We start from the raw sequence: 26,125 nt of genomic DNA, 5'->3' as shown, positions 1-26,125 counted from the left end.
TACCCTTGCAGTTTGGCAGTACTCATATGGCCATTAAAATTATGTATGAGATTACTTTTTGCTAGTGAGACATCATGATCACTGACTATGGATTAAATTTTGGTCTTATTTTTGGACGATGAGGAATTTGAGGAAAAACATGTATATAAACTTTGTAACTCGCAATACTTTCATGATTAAACTTTGCTGTTTGAAGTATAGATATTTAAATAATGGTAAAAACCTTCGAAACATGCTCTTTGGCATATAATGCTGAAAATTCTACAGAAAATCTCTATGTTTGTAATTAAGGCTAATATACACTACAAGACTTTTGCTCAGATTTTGCCCAGATTTTCAGTCTGGACTTGTTGCACAAAGTCTGTGCCAGTCTGCAGATTTGATCAGTGTGTTTCTAGTGAAAGTGAAAGTGACCTATTAGTCAGATATGGTGGTGACCCATACCCGAAATGTGACCTCTGCATTTAACCCATCCAGAGAGTAGTGAACACACGCACAGCAAGTCGTGAACACACGTACAGTACACCCGGAACAGTGGGCAGCTATCACTGCAGCGCCCGGGGAGCAAGTAGGGATAAGGTGCCTTGCTCAAGGGCACCTCAGTCGTTACCCGCCAGTAACGGTCACGAGTCCGACTCTCTAACCATTAGGCCACGACTGCCCCGTTCTATCCGAAAGTTCTATCCGAAGTTCTATCCGAAACTTTCAAAAAGTCTGCAAGTGTATGATGTCTAGTTTGAAAAAATCTGTTCAGATTTGAAAAGTCTTGTAATGTATTCCAGCCATATTAGGCAATGTTGTCATTTAAATTCACAGGACCCCCTCCCAAAAGGGTGACTGACATTTGTCTATTACTGATAACTGATAAGAACAGGGGTTTTCAATTTAGGAAAATGGGAAGCTCCCGCCCGGGGGCTTCCAAATTCGATAGGGAAAACGAGATAAAACAATGTTCTAGCGAACATTATAGTTTAATTTCAATGACAGTGAAAGTTACTACTGTACAAAATACACTTGAATTAAAAATGTCTCTTGGTTATATACAACCATGCAAGTACAGCCTATTTAAGTTTGGAAAAATTTACATTTAGTCATTTAGCAGACGCTTTTATCCAAAGCGACTTACAGGGAGTTCAGGGAGCAATAAAACGATATACAGGAGCAATAATAAAATAGGTGCTAATACCGATGTTGTTATAATATCACATTTACAATTTATCTAACAATGTTTAAATGTTTCTTTACACATACAAATTATAAGTGGATAGGTATTTTAGATCATGACCGTTATCGTTTCTAAAACCAATATAACTCCAATTGTACCCATTAAATCCACTAAAATTTCTGTGACGGTTGTTATTGTTTTGTTTAGTAGGGTGTAACACAGATGGTGCTGTAATAATAAAACAGGCTACGTTTTAAAATATAAAATATGTAAGTGATAATGTAGCCTACCCAGTCGGTAAATTGAACCCAGTTGGTAAAAAAACGTTTCTTTAAAAAAAAGCAGACAGACAGCTGAGATTGCCAATCACTCTTAAAGCAGCAAGACCACGCGCACCAATGTCGCCGGATCATCAGGACAGAAATAGACTCGGTGCGGATCCTCTAACGCCTTGTGCCTTCCAACCCGGACTGGATCTCTGTCTTTTACCCCATTATTTCATTTCGCAGTCTTTACACAATGGTCATTAAAGTCTACCTGGCGTCCTCCTCCGGATCAACAGCGGTAAGAATTGAGGCGACAAGTGTTTTTTATTCAACAGGCCACTCGTACTAAGTTGCTCCGTGTGTTTTATACACATTCAGGCGTCACCCAGCACTGACTTACAGACTCGTGTTTGCGATGATCAGCAGCAGATGTAACTAGTTTCTCATTTAAAGTTGTTTCGTTTCAACAGCTTAAATAACTTTGAGGGACCTGAGAAAAGTTGCGAGCGCGAGGCTGCAGTTTCCTTAAATATCTCGGAGATCACATAGCAGTACTGCAACTGCCTCCACAAACATTCTCACATTAGTCTTATTCAGCGTTTTTTATTATTAAACAGAAATGATTCATTTCAATTATTCTTTATTGTTATTTTTGTACATAAAGTATGACGTGTCTTAAGATGAACACGTTTTTATTTGTTGCTTTGATTTTAGAGATAAAACAGTCGCCCAAAACGAATACTCTTGTGATTGTTTTAACATTACTTTGACCAACAGAAAAGTAGCCTATCGTCCGTGACACTGCCATTTTTTGGCATCTGTACCAGGATTGTTAAACTTTTACTACAGTAAAACCACAGTATTTACAACTTCACTGTGGTCTCCCTGTTGAAAAAATGCATATGCTGGGTTAGGTATGTTTTGATGCTGGTTTGACCAGCTTAAACCAGCTAAGGACCAGCGCATGACCAGCTAAGGACCATCTTAAACCAGCAGATCACCAGCTTAAACCAGCACATGATCAGTTTAAACCAGCTCATGACCAGCTTAAACCAGCTCATTACCATCTTAAACCAGCACATGACCAGTTTAAACCAGCACATGACCAGCTTAAACCAGCACATGATCAGTTTAAACCAGCTCATGAGCATCTTAAACCAGCTCATTACCATCTTAAACCAGCACATGACCAGTTTAAACCAGCATATGACCAGCTTAAACCAGTACATGACCAGCTTAAACCAGTACATGACCATCTTAAACCAGCACATGACCAGCTTAAACCAGCACATGACCAGTTTAAACCAGCAAACCAGCATCAAAACATACCAAACCTGCAAATGCTGTTTTTTTCACCAACAACTAATGTTAACAGATGCAACTTTAGATTTCAAAAATGTTTTAGTAAATGTCAATGAACTAAAGTTAATGAATGCTGTAGAGGATCGTTGTTTAGTGTTAGTTGACAAGTGTTAACAAGTGGAACCTTTTTCATTAACAATGCTGCAGATCAAAAAGAAACAGCAAGATGTTGTTGGGTTTCTTGAGGCGCTTAAAATCGATTACTCACAGCTTGACATCGCTTCAAATGAGGAGAATCGCCAGTGGATGAGGGAAAATGTGCCAGGAGAAATGAAGCCCACCAGCGGGATTCCTCTTCCTCCTCAGATCTTCAATGAGCAGATGTATTGTGGGGTAAGACCCATAAACAACCCGGCAGACATTTTCATTAAGATTCGCTCCTAAAGGCTCTGCTAATACAAAATTGAGTAGGGGGGGAGTGGGGTAAGATGAGCCAGTGGGTAAGTTGATCCACCCACTGTATCTCAGCGACTGACCACTTTTGTTGTCATCTGACCATACGTTTTGGAATCACCCGTTATTTCTGCCAGAATGTGAAAATGTGAAGCACACGGGAGAATTGGACATAATAAATTGACTTTAAAAGCTGTTTTTGGCTTGCATATCAGCTGTAATGGCTGGTACATTAAAGCAAATGCATCCGGGTCTAAAAATATTTATGATGCATGTTGGTGATTTACCAACATATAAAACCATGCAAATAATTTGGCTAAATAGTAGCCTGAATTTGTATCTGAATTTGTAGCCTGAATCTAGCTAGTTTTTCCAAAGTGGCAGCTATGGGGCAAAGTGAGCCACATGCTGTGGGTTAAATCGAGCCTGTGTCGACACTTAAGTTAAATGCAATTTCTAATTTTTAAACCTGTATAATTTCAATGAAATATCACATAACTTTCTAGTTGATCATGTTTACTTTAGTATAGGCTACTGAGTTTATGGACAGTGTACACCAAATAGGGCTGTGTATTGGTAAGTGCCTCCCGATACAATACATATCACGATAGATGGGTCACGTTACAATATATTGCTATGTATTTCGATACGATACACATTTGCGATATATTGCAATACTTTAAATAGAAAATGTAAAAAGTAGAGCTAGAAATACAACATGCTGTACATGAGATCATGAAAATTACATTTCATGCAGTGTGTAATGTTGCCGTTTTTGAAAAGTAAGCAGTCTGCCAAATTGTAAATCCGAAGGTGAATGAATAAAGTTATGGGCTTGGAAAAAAGGGAGTCGACTCTGAATCACGTAAACGAGTCGTCCCTAGTCCGATTCGCGAACCGCCGCGGATTTACGTCACTACATATAGTCCCCCGCCTACGTTTTGCTAGGACTGCCCGCGAAAACTTCACTCTTCTCCCCCAAACACTGTAGCTCGTGAGCCTCATTCGCGGTAGACCAATCACAGCAGACTAGACCATCTAACCAATCACATCAGACTAGGCTAGCGGAAAGGAGGCGATTAGACAGATGAATCACGGAACGAATCATTTGAAAGTCATTCAAGAAGTAAGGTACGGATAACTGCCTATTATTACGAAATATTAGTGTTTTTACACCTATGTACATAAACTTGTTGTTGGACACTCCATAAACCAAAGTAGGACCTTAAAAATCCATAGTTACAGTATGTACTCTTTAAACCAAATTGCCTGTTCGTGACATTTGAACGTCGTTTCTTACCTTAAAACCGAAAGTAAACGGCTTTTCCTCGCGGAAGGTCTGCATTCGGTAAAAATGAGCTACAATAAAATATTTCAAATTCACATTCTCATTTGGCAAGTAGCCGTGTAATAAGCGGGATAATGTACAAGCTGCTGGCTGTTCTTGCGAAATAAGCCCCGACCCGACGCGAAGCGGAGTGCATTATACGCAATCGGAAAGTGTACGTGTAAAGTCGTGTTATTTATACGCAGGTTGATGAGAACGGGTTGAAAGTTCCTAAAGTTCCTGGAAAAGCACTTGTCAGATCTGCTTCATGACAGAGGAGCTATTCCAGCAGATATTCAGAGCAATTTGAAGAAAACAACCAGAGACATTCCCACTAAAAAGACAAATTTTTAGTAGGAATTCAAATTTAAAGGAAAAAAACATTTCGATCTACCTCAAGCTTTTGGAGTTCTTCTTCGTCCTAGAGGAGAGAACAGACTGTATGTTAGAGGAATAGAGCGCAGGTGAAGCCTTTCCACTAAAGGTGGAAAGAGCAACATGACGCATGCAACTGAAGAAAGAGATACAGGCAGGAGGCGGCTACAGGACTATGGAGAGAACTGGGGGAGGAAAGGAGGTTAGCATGAAAGAATGGCAGTTGAGAAATGAGAGATAAGGGAGAGCAGATCTGGAGTTTAAAAGATATATATTTGGTCCACAACAACTGGCCTTTGCTGATGAACACAACTCACAAATCCACACAAACAGGAAATACACTGCTCATCAACACCAAGTTACCTCAAGACATCAAATCTTCCTTTGCCTGGAAAAAAATAGGTGGACAGAGAAAATAAACATTAAAAGGTGTAAGGATGCTAAATTCGAATCCAATCGTTTTGTCTCTCACTTTTTTAAACATGAGCATATGTTTTAAGTATGAATAATTACATTAATATACATATAAATACAATACACACATAAACTGTGTTTGTCACATTTAAATAAAAAAAAGATTCTGTTTTGTTAAAGGCTCTTAATTTTACAAATTGACATCTTGGCTCAAAAATAATACAAACGTCTGCAGTGTGCAAAAAGTGAGTTTACATTTTATCATCCTGAAAGTTTGATTAATTTATTTTATGTATTAAAAATAGCTAGCATCATGTCCTGTTGTTGTTATAGTTTATGTTTGTGTTCAATTGAAAAGCACAAGTAAAAAAAAAACGTCTGGGATGGCATTAGGGCAGGTCAATCATGAGATCCTTTTTATGTTTTGGTAAATTATTCTTTGAAAAAAAAGGCCATGCGTTTTAATTATTTTTCAGTCTTGTTTTCTAAAGGTTACAGGAATTTTTGTGGGCCTCTGTATGATTGGAAAAAATCATCATTTTTGCAACTCCTCTTGCGGCAGCTAGAAGCTTGTGTGTAAATACAACTTGACAACTGCGAGTATCAACATCCAAAACAAATGCAAAAACAACCGCCGTTTACAAACAGGTCGGTCACTGGCAGTGTTGGGTAAGTTACTCTGGAAAAGTAATTAATTACTAGTTACTTATTACATATTCAATAGCGTAATTAGATTACTGTACAAATTACTCTCTCCAAAAAGTATTTAATTACTTATTACTAATTATTTTTTATATCCTACATCAACCTTGATTAGAATTCAATCAAGGATAGACATGAAATTACTTAACTCATTCAAATAAATAATGAATAACTACATAAATTATTCTTATTAACTGAACAAAGTATACAAATGTGAGACGGATACATTAAAGCATACATTTTAAAGTTACACTTATAATTTTGATGTCTTTACGCTATTGAATATATTACACAGTACTTCAATTACATCAGAAGTAACTGTAATTAAATTACTGAAAAAATAAGAGTAATCCCTTGCTTTACTTTTTCAAGGGAAAAGTAATTAAATTACAGTAACTAATTACTTAGTAAATAGTTACACCCAACACTGGTCATTGGTCACACAAACAGGTGCCCCTGCTGAAATGCATCCCATTGTTTTGAGCAAGACCACTTAACTGGACTGCTCAAACAAACAACTTTTTTGAAAGTGCCACAGTGTTCTAAAAGTGTTTCACAAAGTCAGTCTATGAATGACTTAGTTGTCGAGATAAATTAATAAGGAACAAGACAAGTTATCACTGGGAAGAGATAAATCAACACAACAACAACAATATAAATAGCATCCATGTCACCTATAAAGAAAGAGAAAAAGAAGACAAGCAAAACACATGTTTCCAGTGATTCACCTTCTGAATGAAAATGTTTCTAAAGGCCAGAAGAAGTGTAGCGAGTTATCCGTGAAGAGGAAGGAGAAAATTATGCAAAGATTACGAAAGAGGAAAATAGAAGAGTGAAGAAAGATTGTTGTCGGCAAGATGAGAAATAGGACTAGAGGAGTCAGTTCCAGAACAAAATAAATATAAATTAAGATTCACCTCTGAGACCAGATGGTTGTCCTCTCCCTGAAATAGTAAACAGTAACTATTAGCCGCAAGTAATATTTTCTTATAAATTGCCTGCAAATTAATAAACGAGCAGGAAGGGCTGCACAGGTAAAATGATAATCACAATTATTTTGCTCAAAATATTAATAACAATTAATAAACACGATTATTTTGTCTTATATTTCACTTCAGCATGTTTATTAGGCCTATACTTTACAGCTAATGAATATGTTATAATCTGCTGCCATTGAACTTCAACACCATATTTCAAAGCACACGATCGATCATCTAAACACTCCACAATAAAAACTTACATTTTGTGACCTTCGGAATGAAACCTTCCTACTCCATTTTTACTTTCTTGTTTTTTTATAAATAATTACTATTGGTCACCCTTCATGTTTGTCTGGTCGTTTTGCAAAAAAATATTAAAATAGTACAAATGCAGTAAAAAAAATGTTCAAACTTAAAACTTTGCGATGATTTTCGGATCGTATGGGGAGTTTTGTGCTTGCTTTTAAAACATTATTTTCACAACGATTATGCTCAGTTAATCGTGGGAAGCATTAATCGTTATCACGGTTAAAATACGATTAATCACGCAGCCCTACGAACAGGGATCCATTATCATTTTTGACAATAGTAAAAAGCAAAAACAAGCCCCCCCCTTTTTTTCAAAAATTAAATTCTGCTATGTTTAACGATGATTTTATAAGATTATTGGAACATTTCTATATGTGTATGACAGTTGTATCAATTAAAAGATTCAAATGATTTTTTAATTGGTATTGTTTCATTTGCTAGTTTTCCATGACTGTGAGAGCAAAAGGAGTTGAGAGACTTATACCTCCGTGTTTCTCTGTTCATGATCTTTGGGGAAAAGCATCACCTTCACATCCAGAGTTATTACATGTCACATGCCATCATGATGCAGTCCAATAAATATCAGATACCATAGATTCACAGCTTTCAATGCGTATCTCTTACATGTGTTTAATGTGTAAAAACAGAGGTGCAGATGCATCTGAAGACTGCTTTTTAAGAGACTAAAAAATATAGATGTGAGCCTTACCTTGTCTTCATCTCCTTCATCCTATCAGCCACAAAAAAAAGAAAGAAAAAAGATTCATTCAGAATGGAAACGTAAAACAAAAACAAGCAAATGCAGTTTGTTTGGTAAAGTGTTAGGTTGAAATATTTTTAATGGGGTAAATCATCTAAAGGCAATTTATGTCTCATGGATTGATTTTATTGAAACAATTCGTTTTTTTCCTTTTTGTTAGGTCACATTGTAAACATTTACTCGGATTTATATGAACTGTTTCAAATGAAATAAAATGACTGTGTCGTAAAACCAGACGTTCAATCTGAAAATATGAAATTAAACAAACTGCAATCAAAAATGTGTCATTTTTTCACATTATAAAGTGTAAAAACGGTATATATATGTTGGAGTTTATACTGTATATAAATTGCTAGCAAACAAATAATACAATTTTACTCACCTGGTTTTCCTCCTCAGCTACTTTTCTCTAACAAAAAGAAAGTTAAGCATTAAAATCAGTACACAAACTAACCAACTAAGAGACAGAAGAGCCCTTAAAAACATTTACTCCAGAGATTTTTCTCAAACGAGCAACACCAAAAAACTATTGAAACTAATCTGTAAGGCTTTTTCTTCAACCTTTATAGCTAGTACAATAAACAAGAGATTGCTAAAATTTTCAATGCCACAATCACACCAGGAATGACTCCGATGAGAAAAGAAGCAAATCACAGCAGCGATGAAACTCCAGGAACGGAGAGGGTGAAAAGCAGGAGATTCGATTAGAATAGGTTAACTTCAGACACAAATGAGAGATGACGAGAGAACCTGCATGAGAAACCTAACCTTAATAACAGAGGATGAGATTAATGGGTGGAGGAAAAGAGATTATACGGAAGAGGAAAGAGCAGGTTTGGGAAGACACACAATGCATGGAGACGAGCAAGGCATGAGAAGATGGTATGATGGTAAGTTACACTCTCGTCTTCTTCTTCATCCTCTGGTTCGTCGTCTTCCTCTTTCTCTTCTTGAGCATCTGTCTCGACCGGAGCGTCTTCCTCCAGCTCTGCTGGGTGTGTGTCACCGTTCTGCTCAGCTTCTTGAATTTCCTTTCTCTAGAAGAATATACAACGCACCCGAAGGAAATCAAAATTAAAACTATGATGTGTCAACAGGCGTTGATGTGAGGCATCATGTGTTCCAAAGGCATCCTGGGTAATGTCACAATAGGTTCTTCAGGATGAGACAAGATTTAATGATCGAGGATTTCACAATGGAACTTGAGAAAGAAAACACACTCAGTAGGAGAAGACATGGTTTTGTTATATTAGATGATGGGTATGTTGCAAACTACAATGGATAACAAACATTATCACATCTTTGAAGATCTTCATGGCCTGCAAGAAAAATCTAATCGCAGCCGTAACTGATCAGCTGTAAACAAGTATTTAACTTTGGTTAATTTATTAACCGTGGTTTCAAATTAGCCATTAGTTCCACCACAATCTCAATTTGCAGCTATTTTACTTTTTAGAGATTTTTAGGGTAATTCGTATTAAATCGTGCAATGTAATTTGTACGATTTCTTACAAATGGCGTTTTCGCACTATCCAGGGATAGCTGTGTTTAGGGGTGGGGCTTCAATTGATCAATTAAAAGAAATTAGAAATTGCCACCTCATGGCCACCTCAGATCAGGTTGTTAGTTTAGTCCACCAATTATTGGTTATGTTATGGACAAGACAAACAGCTAATAAGCTATAAGCTATAGCTATACAAAATAAAAAAGAAACGGACTTCAAAAGGAGGGTCTATAACATTTTCAATAATAACACATGCACACCTTTGCACAATGCACTATTTAAGCACAAGACATGAGGGCCCAGTTGCATAAACTTAGCGGCTAAGTGCGACTGCGTCTTAACAATTAAGGTCTTTGCATATACAGTCCGAAATTTCATATGCGTTTTTTTGTATTTGGCGCTCGTTTGTACGGTGTCTCTGAATTGTCAAAACGCCTCTCAAAATGCTTGCTACGGATGCGAAAAACGCAGAAAATCAAACCCAGTCCAAATTTTTTAGGACGGACGAAAATATCGGAGGCAGTGTGTAAATGTGATTGACACAACGTGAGGTCGTATTTATTTTTTAACGTGCAGAAATCTCGTCTCACTGACTAGCAGTTAGTAACTTAGGACTAATCATTCTTAATTTTCATATTTCAATTAGCCCAATCTACCTTTTTATGCAACCGATTTAAAGAAGTTATGACGAGTCTTGAAGAAAATAATTTGATGACTAACTGGACTAGTCCAAGCAGTTTATGCAACCGGCCCAAGGAAACATTATCCTCATGAATCATTTCAGCAGTAATAACATATATATTCCTCTTACATTTCTGACAAAACTCAAGTGTTTCACTTTTTTGCAAAGTTGGCAGCATCCAATTCAGTACACTGAAGCGCTGACTACCAAATTAGAAACAATATAAAACAAAATGCAACTTATTGCAAATTTCCAGTGAGTACATGTTGCCTCACTTTCATGTCATTTTTTCACACATTCTCCCCCACACCAACTACCCACTATACCCCTACGTATAGATTTGCAATTCTTTTGACTTACGAACTTATGAAAACTATGAAAAGCATGCTTCAAATTCAATTTCTCAATGACACTGATAACACACTTAGTAAGTGCAAAGTACGTAGGCTACTGCATAAATAGTATTAGTATGCTATTCCAAACAGAGGAATTGATGGTACAAAAACCTAAATGAATCACAATGTGAATGAGAAACAAACGCTGGCACATGTCTGGAAATGAACTAAAAGTAAATAAAGATTGAATATGATGAGAAAAAGGAACTAGTAAAAAAGGTTCAGTGGGGCATTACTGTTGCGTCATCGTGAAGGTGTTCCTCTGTGCCAGATCCATTATGAAGTTTTTGTGAATTTTCCGCTTGTTTTGCCTCCTGTATCAAGAGAATTCTTTTATCAAAACAATGTAGAATCAATTTCATTGTTGTCAGTAACTGGGGGAGAAAAGTACTACATAAGGAAAGCTTCAAGTAATGAAATGTCCCATTATCTACAGCGATCACTCTTTCACAAGAAACTCCACTGACATTTATGCGAATCGTTCGATATTTTCAGTATTTGGTGGCGGATGGCATTGAAACGGTGCTCTGGTAGTGTTTTTACTCCACTTCAGTGGATTCCTCTCCGCCCAGCTGCTGCTACATTATTAGTAGAATGACTAACAGTGATACTGATTTTAGGTAAATGAATAGTAAAGAAAGACACCCAAAAAGACAATTACAACCTTTGATCCTGGTGGAGGTGTCAGACCCAAAAATTCATAGACTGCGTTGTCCTCCTTAGCATTAAAGAATGTCTCATAATCCTGCAAAGAAAGACAAAGCTTGCGTTATCATTTTATACAAATTAATGTTACACAAACCCCAAACATACACCCACAAATAAACTCAATTTTTACATATCACATTCGGACAAATTCTGGCTTTACAAAACTTAAAGGGATAGTTCACCCAAAAACTCCAATTTGCTGTTTATTTACTCACCCCCAGGCCACTCAAGATGTAGGTGACATTTTTTCTTGAGTAGATTAAGCACAATTCTTTTACTTAATTTTTTTGGCTAAACTTTTTACATGATGTATGTTCACATTTATGCACTAGCCCAATTCCTACCTCACTGTCGTAAACGTTGTAATCGCAACGTAAATGTCAATTATTAAATCAACATTTTTGTAACTGCCTATTATAACGAAATAATAGTGTTTTTACACCTTCTATGTACATAAACTTGTTGTTGGACACTACATAAACCAAAGTAGGACCTTAAAAATCCCTAGTTATGTACTCTTTAAGGTCGCTCGATATCAACGTCACCACCACCAAGCCTCCGACAACTCTTTCAAACTTTATTAAAAACATGTTCCCTGGTAACTAATTACTCCGTGAATGAATCCGCATCTACGTTTTAAGAGATTTGTGCCCATGTTGCATTATTTGTGAGATTTATATGCACGATGATGTCTAACGTCCCCGCCAAAGGAAGTAGTCGCTTTTAGCAACTTGTTAGCAACCGCCGGTTTTTGTTTACCACAGACCTCATTTCAGGCGATTTACCAAAAACCCATTAAAAAACCCATAGACTTCGGGGCGATGGAACCGGAAGTCCTAAAACGCTAACTCGCTTCCGGGGTTTGCATACATAAATACGTCATCTCTGAGGTAGGGGGAGAGTGGGGTTAGATGAGCCATTTTTCACTTATGTGGTCCTCAAGATGAAACAAAATGAGGCATAAGTGCTATAAAAGTATTTAATCTAATTTAAGGATGTTTCCTATCAATCTAAATGATTAGAACACATCTATAACATATGGTTTTAAAAATATGGCTTCTTATAAAAAAGTGCTTCTGTGGCTCAGTTTGCCCCATGATAGGGGTAAGTTGATCCGAGTCAGGGGGTAAGTTGAACCATATGGAGATATACTGAGCATTCAACTGAATTTGAATAAAGACCATGTTTTTAAAGATTTACCTTCATAAAAAGTAATTCAATCATTATTTTCCCTTACAAATACTAATAGTTATTTATTTAAGCTAACTTGAAACCTAGCGGTTGAGCTTGGTATCGCAGTCCAAATTCAAAATATTGGCGAGGGTTTTTCCCTGCCCCTCAGAGTGGAACGACTGACTATAGCATTGTATTTTGGACAAACCAATATATGAACTTAGCATGTTTCCTAAATGTCTACAAACATATTAAGGTATTGTTTTGATTTAAAACAGTGAAATTATTAATTACATACAGCTCATTTAAACAAAAAAACAACCAAATAAACTTTACATTTCAATATCTTTAATTTTCAATATCTTTCGGTTTGCATTTCTGAAAGAACTTGTCTTGTGAAACACCAAAGTTGTAACCTTCCAAAAACAGACCAAACAGAGAGTTTGTTGATTAAAAATAAATGAATTTCTGCTCTCACTATGTCTGTTTTTGTAGATTCTTGGCATTATACAGTGCTTTTTAATGGCAAACATGTTAGGCCATAAGTGAATTATGTTGGGAAGATATACAGTAAATCAGGTGTAAAATGCTTTTCTTAATCAGAGAATATAAGTGTACTTTGATGTTAGGGCTGTGCAAAAATATCGATACATGTAACTATCGCAATATTTTTTTTTTCGATAGTGTATCGATAGTGATACCTCTACTATAGATATATTTTTTAAATCATGTCATATACATACGGCCAACAGTAAGTGGAAGCGAGCATGGCGAAAAATATAAGAACGCTTGGAGCTCTCAGAGCTGATGAGTGGGTGTGCTTTGGTTTTCAAAATAAGTCATGGAGCAATGAGTTATATAAAATAATGCTGTTTGTAGGCTTCGCAAGTCATGACACAAGTCACTTGGCTACTGCAGTGCATTAGACAAAAAGTTTATTAAGAAAAGTAACAATGACATTTATTGTGCTTTCACGGATGTGACACCAGCACATTTACAGCACGGATGAACCAGAGGTTTTATACTGCCCATGTTCAGTGTTTTAACTGTAATGCACCACAACAGCCAAGTGACTTGCGTGAGCCACCTTATTCCCCTGTGCTACCCACTTGAGGGGCGCAATCCACAGTTTGAGAACCCAAACCTCTGATCTAAAGGACCATGCATCGCACATCATGGCCACTCTGCAGAGGTAAGGTGGTGGNGGGAACACAGCCACCTGTGACGCAACGTCTGAATCGTCACCACCCGCAGTGCGGGCAGGACGTATCCACAACGTCTGCCCCAGCGTACTGGAAGCAGGCATTGTGTCCGTCCCCCTCCTCGATGAGTGTGTTGCACCCATGAGAACAGCGGGACAAGCCACGCTGGAGAAATTTGCTCTTTTAGAAAAGGGAATTTGCTCGAACACCTCCGGAACTGCCGAGACGCCCAGGGGAGAGTCACTGCAGGAAGGGACCGTCCGCTGTCCACGTCGTAGATTCCAGCAGAAAGAATGATCACCAGATCATAGAGAAACTCATCAGATGCGTAGGCTCTGAAGAACAAAAGGTGAATGAATGAGCACGCCGGCTTCCCTCTTATACCCGGACATCCGGGGAGGAGCCCGGCATGCAAATTTCATTCGCCAATTTTCATTGGCCTTTTCTAAATACTCAGAAGATGATAGGTTCTCAAGACAAACCCCATTCTGTCGGTTCGACACAACGTCGAGAGACCCACAGAAAGGGAACCAGCATATGCTGGTTTGGTAGGTTTTGAAGCATGTTAGCTGGTTTGTGCTGGTTAAGATGGTCATTTGCTGGTTTAAGCTGGTCATGTGCTGGTTTAAGCTGGTCATGTGCTGGTCCTAAACTGGTCATGTGCTCACCAGCTTAAACCAGCACATGACCAGCTTAAACCAGCTACCATGCTTCAAAACCTACTTAACCAGCATATGCTGTTTTTTTCAACAGTGTGGCCATCTGAAGTAGAGTTATAACTTTTTCACATTTACAGAATGGCTATGTGTTGAAAAGAACCTGACAAAGGATCCCATGTCTCCTCCATCCAGTGCATTGCCCACACAGTGAGTCAAATATAGTCTCTATATTGGTGATATTTTCATTCACATCAAGTTTTCACATTTGACATTAGGCTTTCTGACTTGACTTTGCTTCCTTTGCCTACTGTAGAACGCCATCCGTCTCACACACTCCAGTGCCAAACAGCTACACCAATCCTGCTTACTTCCTCTTCGAGGGCATGCCTGTGTTGCGGAGGGTTGAAGAGACACCCACAGCCAGCAAAAAATCCCAAGTAGTGTTGGATAAAGACACTGTGATACAGCTCCCTAGAGTAACAGGAGGCCAAAGCCATGGTAAATGGTCTGCTCGGCGGTCCGACTTTACGGAAATCGAGATCCCTGGCTCCCTACCGCCCCACAAACCCTCTTGCGATAGTCAGAGTGAACTGCCATCTCCCGTTTCCTCATATCAGCTTTTCCCAGGACCAGATGTCTCTCCAAACACACAGCAGAGACACAGCACTTCAAATCCATCTTTACCATTACAGTCTTATAAGAACAATATGGATTCAGTCTTATCAGTCAAAAAAGTCCCAAACTCCTACAAGAACCATTCGATCTTTTTACAGGACATGCCACTAAAAGAGAAAGTCAGAAAGGATCATCACAAGCTGAACCAGGGTCGGCCCATGCCAATGCAAAATGGACCAAATCCCTATAAATCCACTAGGGTTCCCATCCATACATCTTTTGTACCCTGGACGGTTGAACAGCCGACGGCGGCTGCAGGCGACAACTCGCTTACAGCCCTTCAAATTGCTAAATCACTAAGTGAGGTGGATTTTCAGCCAGTAGACGGGCAGTACCAATATCATCAGATGCCACCTCGGCAAAGATACCAGGCGTGCGATTACAGTTTAGCTAGTGAGAGAGGCTACGGGTGGGAGAAAGAGGTGAGTTGGGTAGTCATCTGTTGTGTTGCAAATACAGACTCTAGGGTTATAATAGGACATGACATCGTAAATTTTAATGCTTTGATGGAAATGTGCTAGCAGGTGTCAGTCTTGCATGGAGCTCCGGAAACAGTGTGGGAGCTGCTCAGCACCCTGGGTCTTCAGCGCTACACTCTGGACCTCAGCCGCAATGGCTGGGATGATCTTGATTATTTCAGGTGAGGCTGAAGCGTTGATCCATTTTTAAAATTCTGAAAATAATGAAAAATGTCCGTAGATATGTTTATTATAACAGTGGAAGGTAGTGAAATATGTGTTTTCTGCTGTTGCCACAGTGGAATTACAGAGGAGGAGCTGCTTGCAGCGGGTGTGACCAACCCATCTCACAGACGTCGAATCTTGGATAACCTGCCTAGGATCTGGGACTAACAGAGAGCCATGTAGAATGTCAAATTATATTGTGTCCTATCGTGACAACTTTATAAATAACGAGTTCAATGTTTGTCTACTTAATAAATATTTTTTAAAGGTACTGTGTGTAATTTTTTGTAGGATCTATTGACAGAAATGCAATATAATATACATAACTATGTCTTCAGAGGTGACCATACATAATGAAACATTATGTTTTTATTACCTTAGAATGAGCTATTTCTATCTACATACACCGCAGGTCCCCTTCCATGGAATTCACCATGTTGTTTCTACAGTAGCCCTAAACGGACAAACTGCTTTACAGAGCAAATATGTTGTCTCCTTCGGAAAAGAAGCGAAAACATGACGACATCTTAGTCCTGTGTCAGCCACCGCAGCCGGCGTAGCGGTTTGAAAGAGAGGGGTGGAGTGAACCGTTGGTTGCAGTTCGCCACTAAATTTCATACCCTGGACCTTTAACTCTCCTTTGTAATACATTTAAATAAAGTGTGCAAGGAAATTTACCACAATAAAGAAATGGTTGAAAATTTGCAATAATAATTACAGAAATGAAAAAGAAATGAAATAATCACCCTCACCATAGCATTCACAAGTTGTTGATAAACACGTGATGCTAGCCCCGCCTCCTGCTTCTAATTGGTCTAGACAGACCTCTTCATGAATCCATGTCCTGAACAAGATTTTTTCCCCTGGGGTATAATACTGATTGTATGACACAATTTTATTGCTTCTTATAAAATGATAAAACTATCATGATCATCCACAGTACTATCCTTATTTACGACATTGACGTTAAGTGAATTTATGTTATTTTATTGTTATCATTACTTTAGATCATACTGATGGTTTTATAAAGTCACAGAGACAGAGCTATTTAACCATCAGTGACCTTTTGGGTGATATTAAAGATGGGTTGACTGTTTTAAGCCCTGATATATTCTTAACTCCTGATATTGACGTGCATAATGTTTTATTATTCACAGTCAATATTTGAGCCCCTTTGAACTCTTTTAAATGTAATAATGAATAAACCTGAACAAATACAGTACAAAAGGTTATTTAGAAAGAAGCATGGTCTCAGAAGAATATGTCTGCTTATAGGAAACAAACAATTCCCAGTTTTAGTTTGGAACATCATAATGTACTAACATTTCTTTAAATGATGTGATGGATGGATGGTAGGTAGGTAGCTGCGTGTGTTTTCTGCAGACATGTCTGACTTTAGCTATCTGTCTTATATGGGCTAGACATGACAAGATTGATTTTAAGCATACTGTTTTCTCAGCGGATCTACGTTAACATTGCACAATCTGATCCCACTTACATTCCTGTACAACTCATTCTTCCCCAGAGCTGAAACTCTATCAGGCCAGCATTGATGTCAGGCAGAGGAAGTGTTACGTCCCATACCGGTAAAGCAAGCCAATCTCACAATCTTCTACACAACTGATGTTTTTATTTCATGACACACAGTAAATTGTAATTTAATGTGCATTTATATAACACTCCAGCTGCATGACAAAATATTGCACAGCCCAATGAGTTTTGAAACTTTTTTATAGGTTATCCAAACACAGAATACTGTATGCAGTTTATTGCTGTATTTTTTTATGCCGGCCAACATCATAAAATCATTATGTGAAACATTCTGTGTGAACTTTAACTTGCTAAAGTATACTGGTCACGCACTCTGTCATAGCACCCACAAGCTAGTTACAATCTACAGTTTTCCAATGGGTCAGATGGGGGAGCACGTACTAAAGAAACCAAGGTTAATGGTTCAACTCCCATAGAATGCACATGCTGATAACATGTTTAGCCTTTGGGTACAAATGTCTGCAAATTGTAAGAATGTAATATTTCTTTCAATAGCCTTTTGCCCTGCTGCAGACACAACTACGCACAGATTTTCCCTCCATGTTCACAATCATCTTACCTGAGCAAATATTGAGCTTGTATTATTTACATACAGCACACCATTTGCTATCAAAGTGTCTAATATAAATGGGACTCATACACAGATCTTATTTATTTACAAGGGCAAATGTAGACTATATGGTGTTAAATAAATAGTTTATGAGTGCTTACTGCTGTGTGACAAAGTCTCATCTCGTTGGTTACATGGTGTTTTTACCTTTTACTACATATTAACTTTAAGCAAATATGCTCCCTGGTAGCTCTTGGGAAACACCAGAGTTGTTCCCTGTTTTATGATTTTAAGGATATTGAAAATGCACACAAGTGCTAAAAAGTAGCTACCCATCATGTATGCCCCCCACCCGCTTCTGCACACACTTTAGGCAGGAAGTGAAATTACAAATACTGAAATAAAATTATGGAAGTTTTTAAGTGCAGACAACACCTTTTTAATCGTGAAGAGTGTTTTGTATTGCGGTCAAAGTGTAAACTGAGAGAGAAAACTGTTCGCGTTGGAGGGGACCTGTAATTGTGCTTTAAGGATTATTATCTTAAAACTGGGCTGTATCATTTATGTGAGCTATAAGATAATGTTTAGAGGACATTTTTCGGCGGTATAGTTTCTGTTTGATATAGGCTGAGATAACATGAAGTGATAAACCAAGATGACAGGTGATCTGGAGTGATAGGAAAGTCTCAGAATTGCATTTATAATGAGCAAAAGCTGAATTCTCCATTTTATGGGCATATGAGGAGTCCAGATGCAATAAGTGCCGTCTTACATTTTCTTCTAAAATGATTACTTTTATCAGGCTCCGTTGTTTAATATTTAAAATGATTTCACTTCAATGGCAAAAGAGGACGTATTTATTGCCATTATAAGTAAAATCACTGAACCCAAATAAGAGCCTGATAGAAACGCAAATTTCAGAAGAAAGTTTCAAACAGCACTTATAGGCTTTTGCATCTGATGTCTTCATATTTATTTAAATAAATATTTGAGGAAGCAATATTACTCATCTGTTGTCGTGTGAAGAAATGATCTCTATCTCCGCCCACCTCATGTTTTTCAGTTCGACAGATCTAGCGGTACCAGCTCAAATGTTCAGTCCGGTAAATCTGCCTTCTTAAACGCGTTTGAAAGCCATCATTCAACATCAGTCATCTGCGTTCATGCTTTGATGTGTGAAAGACGTGTTGACTCATTCAGCTGATCGGTAAGTTACTCGAACACGCGCATCTCTGCGTGCGCGCGCGCGCTTCTTTGTCTATCATTAACGGATTCACCTTTCACGCTCTGAAAATGACAAGCGAAAGTGTGTAGTTTGTTTATTTGTGAATTATTTATAAAAACAATATTTTTATATTAAATGAGAGCAAAGTGAAAGTATATGTTGAGTTAACACTTCTTCAGTTTTCTCCGTGTTCTCAGATGAGTAAAATGAAACAGTTTGTAGGCTATAAAAATAAATCTAGTTTTATATACTTTCGTAGGCTACTTCAGTTTTATGGATTAAGGCATAATGTTTTAGAATAACTCTTAAATATGTTGTGTCTATATGACCCGTTAAAGCATTGTTTTGTTTCATTTGTTCTGTATAGTAAACCACAAGTAACCATAAATTTACTATGGTCTCACCACAATAACCATAGTTTAACCATGATATTTCTATTAAAACTGTGGTGAAAATGATAATCAATCCGCCAAACACTTTTAGTATAATAAAACCATGGTTAATTTTCTTAACGGGTGTAATATGTCTAAAATTGGTGAAACAGCGTATTCTTATGATTACTTTTTTTTTTTCTATAACAGATATGAACTCATTTTCAAAGGACGGTGTCTCAGGGAATTTCTCCTTTCCTGCCACCACACCCATACCAGTGGCTTCTGGAGAAACCAACAAGAGCTGCCGCTTCAATGAGGAGTTCAAGTACATCCTGCTACCTGTATCATACTCACTTGTGTGTTTCCTGGGACTGGTACTGAACTCTGTGGCCTTGTGGATGTTTATTACTAAAATGCGACCATGGAACACCAGTACAGTGTATATGTTCCACTTGGCCCTGTCAGACACACTGTACGTGCTCTCCTTGCCTATGCTCATATATTACTACGCAAACCGCAGTCACTGGCCCTTCGGCGTTTTCCTCTGTAAGGTCGTGCGCTTTCTTTTCTATGCAAACTTGTACTGCAGCATCCTTTTCCTCACTTGCATCAGTGTGCACCGTTACCTTGGCATCTGCCACCCCATTCGTACTCTCTCGCTGGTGAAGCCGCGTCATGCCCACCTGGTGTGTGCTGTGGTCTGGATAGCGGTGATTGTCTGTCTGGTGCCTAAGCTGATTTTCGTCACCACTTCTCAAAGAGATAATGACACATTGTGTCATGATACCAGCAGCCCGGACAACTTCAATAACTATGTTACTTACAACTCAGTGGTAATGATGCTACTGTTTATTCTGCCTTTTCTGGTCATCGTGGTTTGCTATTGTCTGATGGCACGGACCCTCTGCCAACCCAGAACAGGCCTTTCCCAAAGTCAACAGAGTGCCTCCAGCCGGAAGAAGTCTATTAAACTTATCATAGTGGTGCTGGTTGTGTTTGCAATCTGTTTTGTGCCCTTCCACATCACACGCTCGCTGTACTATGCGTATCGTGTTTTAGATGCTGAGTGCAAGTCTCTTAATATTGTCAACTTTGCTTATAAAATCACTCGTCCCCTCGCCAGCATGAACAGCTGTTTGGACCCTGTTCTTTACTTCCTGGCGGGCGATCACTATCGATCTAAACTCCTCAGAGTGTTCACCAGAAAGACACCTCAGAGCAGCTCTGATGCGTACGCGCAAAAAAATCCAGATGCTCAAGTCAACAAAGAGTCTAAACTGTAGCGCCAGACATGGATTTTGGAAACATAAAATAGACTCCTCCTAATGGGTTTTCTGTCAACAGCCATATCTTCTCAAGCCACAGAGACATACATTTGAAATAAGCCAGGACCATTACATTGTAAACACTACAATGAAGTTAGGAATCTCTTTGGAGAAGGGATGTGGTTTGCTTCCTTTGCACTCCTTAAGTTGTTTTTATCCAGTGTCATTACTGGTAATACAGTGCAGCTCTATTATTAAAGCACTGATGGCCAATCACTCCTAGTTACTGTTTTGAAGAAAGGTTTACTGTTGGTCAAGGACGGACATGACAGTATATACAGTAGATACTGCCAACACTGAAAACAATACCTACTGTAAATCCCAGAGATGGACTTTGGTCTATAACTGTTAAGACAAAAATGCCAACCTGTTTTGTTATGTTATTTGTCATTATCTGCATTGTTTTACCAACACATAAACCTTTAACAAATGAGAGATAAAGTGTCTATATGAGTTAAACTGAACAGCTGGAAACAGGAAAAGTGGAAAGGTAAATGGTTGTGGGGGAGGCTGGAAAGTCAACAAGCACAACCGCAGTGTGTTCTGCAGATATCCCCTCTTGGCCACTCTTTTTGTATGGCTGTTTTTTCATTTGGTGGAGGAGGTGTACAGCTGTGCGGCTTTACATGTACTGTATGTATTTTTCCGTCACTGCATGACGGGGTAGCTGAATGAAGAAAAAAGGAAATAGATCCTTTTGGCATATAGTGGGGAGAGATTTTCTTGATGTAACATCTGTGGGATCGTTTGTGAGTGTGTGGATTTTCTTTTTTATGTAGTTTCTCTTTATTAAATTGACATTATTTTTGAAAAATGGGATTGTCGTAATACAGTTTTTATATCGCTCCTGTCTTGTGGCTGTTTTCCATGTACTGTATATTCAGTCCATACATATCAATGCCCTTCATGATGCCATAGTATAACCTCAATTGACTGATTGGTTTCATAAAGAACCCTTAACGGTAACAAATCACAATAAGGTGCTATGTGTTAACATTAGTAAATGCTTTAGCGAACATTAGCTATAACAATGAACAATTTAGTTTTTCAGCATTTATTAATCCTTGTCAATGTTAGTTCATGTCAATACAGTTATTCATGTTAGTTCATGGTGCATTAACTAACAGTGACAATGTTTGATTTTAGTAATGTTGAAATGCTGAAATTAACATGAATTAATATTAATAAATGCTGTAGAAGTATTGTTCATTGTTGCATTAACTAATTGTTAACATATAGCATCTTATTGTAAAGTGTTACCACCTTAACATTCAAATAACCTTTCTGTTTCACAAAAGGCTGTGAAGAACCTTTTGTAGCACCTTTATTTTCTATCTGATACAAACAACATTTGACATAATTACTTTTTAAGACTGCTAATTAAAATAATTTCTGTTAATAATTTTTGTTTTGTCTCTTGCACTATAAAGCAAAAATTGAGCTCCTCATTTACATTATGCATGTATGTATTCTTGTGTACTTTCTGTATATTGTGGATTTATCTTTGATGCCCCCGCCTACTTTTATAATTGTTTTTGATCGGGACTATGAAGTGTATTAGGTGAATGTGCAATGTGATCTTAAAATCTTCTTTTTTTGTGTGTTTGAGAACACAGGGTATCTCAAGGGAAAAGCTCATAATTTTGGTCAGTAGATGTCCTCAGTGCTGTTTTCATTTTTTAATGGTGCGAGCGTACTCATCTCCATTTCTTTTGCCCAATAAATATACCTGTTGGCTGCTTTTGATAAATAGAAGAAAAGATGAGTCTTTGAAATCATGAATAGTTCAAGATCATGGATGGGGTGTAAAGTTTATGAAAGATGAGCATTTTCCATCTTTCATTAAAATCATATTAAATGTATGGAATTAAATACATTAAATATGCACATAATACTCAAGTCATCTATATTTATAGTTCTTTAAAGATGGTTTCAGCGGCAACAACATAAACAAACGTTATGTGGCCTAAACTTAACTTCCAGTAGATTTTTTTTCGTATGAAGTAATTTAATTTAATTTCAGTTAAATATACACTAAATTGTTTTATTGAAACTAAACACAGACCGGAAGTTTACTTCGGGCCAAACGCGTGCATATGATGAAACTGTCTATGTACAATACAGATTGTGTCAAAGCAACTTCACAGTATTAAACAGATAGTAAAGTATTACAGTATTAAACAGTAAAAAAGTATCAATATGACCAAAGTTTTCATGTATGTCATATAATATAGAATCTAACGTTAATGTAAGTTATTATTAGATCCTTTGAAACTAATTTTACACTGTCCCTGCATGGTAATCCTACTTTTTGCTTTTCTTTATATGTTTGAAATAGTATACGGTTATACAAAATTGAATTGGTGATGTTAAAGGTAATATTTCTTTTTGTCTGCTCTTTCTAATCCTTCTTCCAGATGCCTCTCCCTTCCTACACCCCTGTTCCTCTATCTGTACTTGTCTTGTATCCACTCATCCTTGTGCAGAGAGCCACTGGGCCCAAGGACACGGGCTGGGGGCTCCTGATAAAGAAATCAATGCTGTGAGCACTGTGATACAATACTCATACAAAACAAAATCCAGCAGTAAAGAAAAACAACGTGACTCCCTGAGAGGCCTGTTGTCTACATCAGTTTCAGCAACATAACCTTAAAATGTAGCTGTCTGTGTAGTGCACAGAGATAAAAGATTTTGATTCATCTGATAACAAAAGCACATGTTTGAGACTGTAGTCTTTTTAAATAATTTTCTTAAATATACTTTATGTTTTGAGGTGAGATAATATTTACATTAATTGATTTGTGATTCTTCTCAGTCCTTTTGTTGTTGGCATAGCGTGTAAATTGTTGGACATATTGCTTTAAATGGTCTGACATTTAGGAAATTATTTTATTATACCTATTATAGATCATATTTTTAACCTAATATGTTATATTATACCTATTATATATGGTATTTTAAGCATAATATATTATGTACAAAACATTTACATATTGTAATAATATTGTAATACACACGCGCACACACTCACACACACACTTGTACAATTGTAATATATTGTAAATATTATTCAAAACTAACTGTGACGCTGTGAAAAACTCTTTTGAAGTCCCATATACGTAGTTTAAATAGTTGAAAGCAACTTTCAACTTCCAAATAAGGTAGGCATATTTATTCATTTTCCATAATTGATTATTCTTGCATTCACTGGTACATGCAGGTAAAACCTTCAGGCCTGCATGCAGCTCATGTTTACGTCTTAGAATGAGGTAGTAGTCACGGACTCATTGAAGATCACAGGTCATTGAAGGAGACAAAACCCTAATGACATCCTATAAATGATTCTGCTGATGTGGTGATTTGTGTTATTTACCTGGTGATCCCTTGCGAGTTCATTGCCATCTTTTAACATTTAAAGTCTTTCTACAGTAAAAACGACAGTTTTTTCAGGTCACAACCATTTAAACATAAATGACAGAAATATTTTGTGTTCGTGTTAGCACTAAACCTTGAGTCACGCTTACAAAAGTGGTGAAGGGCTACGGCCCTTAGATATTCTGTTTCTACTTACATAGCTTTACTTTTTTATTATCAAACCGTTCAGCCTGATGGGTGATGACTTTACTTCATGGTTTCATGCTTTGTTGTTTGTCACATTTGAGAATAAAGGAAAGATTTCAAGGACGTGGACTTCTGAGATGCTGAAAGTGGAGAGGAAGAGTGACATAAAGAGGAAAGAAGTTCATTACCCAACTGAAAAGGAGGCAAATGGCTTTCATAGTCGCCATGGGAACAGGGCTTTCTCTCCTTGACAAACCTATAATAAGGTACTTCACCAGCCTAAGCACAATTATTGCATACTAAAAAGAGAAATATTGCTTTTCAATGTAATATGTGGTAGATTTTGATCCAGCAATTCATGCAGGCTTCCACCCCTCTGTTCCAAATTTAACCAAATAAAACATTAAACAGGAAACGTTTCGATCCAATTATACAGTAGTTGACAACATTTACATTTCAGAAACAAAGTGAATAAGAAAATAACTTTCAAAAAATATTTTTAAAATGAGAGAAAAGGCTAAAACCAGAAGCTAAACAACCATAAGATGTGATTTAAGGTTTCTCTCTTTTTATGCCTTTAGAAAAATACTGTAGATTTTGAAACCCAGATATTAAAGCTGATAAATGAGTTAAGCTGATGGCATTATGAATGAATGAATGCATTTATTGTCATTGCACTGTGTACAATGAAATTTCAAGTGCAACTCCTGTGGTAAAACACACACTTAAGCAAAACACCAACACAAAATACAAAAATAGCACACAACAAGCATATTCCACGTAGCAGCAAGAATAAATTAAAGTTTTGCACAATCACATGTGTACTGTGTATTATACAGCCCAACCTATAAATAGAATAGAAAAAGCTAAATACATGAGAAACAAGAACAGTACTGTGCAAAAGTCTTAGGGATGTTGTACTTTCACCCCAGTAAAATGGTTTTAAGCCAGTTATTTATATCTTTCACTGTGGTGTATGAAAATATCAGTTTACATTTCCAAACTCTTCTTTTGGCATTATAGCTCGGTTCCACAGACAAGGCTTATCTTAAATTAGGACCATGCCTTAGTTGAATTAAGATATTTAAGTCGCTTTTGTAAAAATCCCTTAGACATATGCCTTAGACATATACTGACACACAGTATATTAAGATGTGTCAGGGAAATTTATCTTTAGTTAAAACTGCTCAAACATTCATTTTAGTCTGGGACTAGCCTTAAGCCTATATGAAACCGGGCCTATATGTATTAATCCAGTAAGATTTTTGCACAAATTAATACATGAAGGAAGTGGAAAAAACTGAGACAAACTAAATGTCTAGAAGAACTAAACGAACTGTGGCAATTTCTCCAAGATGCTTGAAGACACCTGCATAGTTACGTATAGCACTGTGAACATTTTTAGGCACTTCAAAAACGTCACAATGACATTTTATTTATCGATTGATTTAATTAACTATTAACAAAATCAAATCAATATTTGATGAGACCTCACTTTGCGTTTAAAGCTGCTTTCGTACACTTATTTTTCAGGTATCTTTGCAGGTAAGGTTTTTTCTCTTTCTTCATGTAATAATAGACTCGAGGTGTCACGGTCCCACCGTCTTGTTTATGTTATTCTAGTCGTGTGGTGGGATCGGGGCAGAGTCCTTGGGTTTTATGTGGGAAGGCCATGAGATGTTTGTTTTTACCTCTCATGTGTTTTTCCAGTGTCTCGTCTCTGTTCCCGCCATCTCGTTTCCTCGTTATCCTTCCCTAAGTGTTTAATGTACCACACCTGCCCCATGTCGTTATCCCTCGTTTGT

General features: G+C 37.4%; 3 protein-coding genes and 1 long non-coding RNA gene across 7 annotated transcripts in view; 3 read left to right on the top strand and 1 right to left on the bottom strand.

Annotated features, from left to right (window-relative positions):
• The window catches only part of inppl1b (inositol polyphosphate phosphatase-like 1b), a 36,908-nt gene extending 20,909 nt beyond the window's left edge, over positions 1–15,999 (top strand). For 3 of the 4 annotated variants that reach the window (XM_057349945.1, XM_057349948.1, XM_057349944.1), the window contains 4 exons: positions 14,514–14,583; positions 14,690–15,473; positions 15,573–15,691; positions 15,809–15,999. In XM_057349945.1, the coding sequence (XP_057205928.1) occupies positions 14,514–14,583; positions 14,690–15,473; positions 15,573–15,691; positions 15,809–15,902 (1,067 nt within the window). In that variant the 3' untranslated portion in view covers positions 15,903–15,999. The remainder of the gene's footprint in view (positions 1–14,513; positions 14,584–14,689; positions 15,474–15,572; positions 15,692–15,808) is intronic. The other variant, XM_057349946.1, reaches the window with a different exon arrangement.
• On the top strand, positions 1,564–4,785 carry LOC130563671 (SH3 domain-binding glutamic acid-rich protein-like). Its single transcript, XM_057349393.1, has 3 exons — positions 1,564–1,729; positions 2,941–3,126; positions 4,720–4,785. Exons 1-3 carry the CDS (start codon positions 1,685–1,687, stop codon positions 4,783–4,785), a joined length of 297 nt encoding a protein of 98 aa, XP_057205376.1. The 5' UTR covers positions 1,564–1,684.
• On the bottom strand, positions 6,329–11,380 carry LOC130564067 (uncharacterized). The gene is made up of 4 exons (XR_008964190.1): positions 11,299–11,380; positions 8,436–8,462; positions 8,003–8,023; positions 6,329–6,948 (listed from the first exon to the last, which is right to left on the bottom strand). It is a non-coding gene; the product is annotated as an uncharacterized LOC130564067 (long non-coding RNA).
• A 2,915-nt stretch (positions 16,000–18,914) lies between the features above and the next one.
• Positions 18,915–21,846, top strand: p2ry4 (pyrimidinergic receptor P2Y4). The gene is made up of 2 exons (XM_057349852.1): positions 18,915–19,042; positions 19,642–21,846. The coding sequence occupies exon 2, from the start codon at positions 19,644–19,646 to the stop codon at positions 20,715–20,717; it is 1,074 nt and encodes a 357-aa protein (XP_057205835.1). The 5' UTR covers positions 18,915–19,042; positions 19,642–19,643; the 3' UTR covers positions 20,718–21,846.
• Positions 21,847–26,125: the final 4,279 nt, after the last annotated feature.

Source organism: Triplophysa rosa, linkage group LG13, assembly GCF_024868665.1.
Source record: "Triplophysa rosa linkage group LG13, Trosa_1v2, whole genome shotgun sequence".
Classification (NCBI taxonomy): domain Eukaryota; kingdom Metazoa; phylum Chordata; class Actinopteri; order Cypriniformes; family Nemacheilidae; genus Triplophysa; species Triplophysa rosa.
The sequence above is the reverse complement of the archived record's forward strand: the minus strand, read 5'-3'. Positions and strand labels throughout refer to the sequence as shown.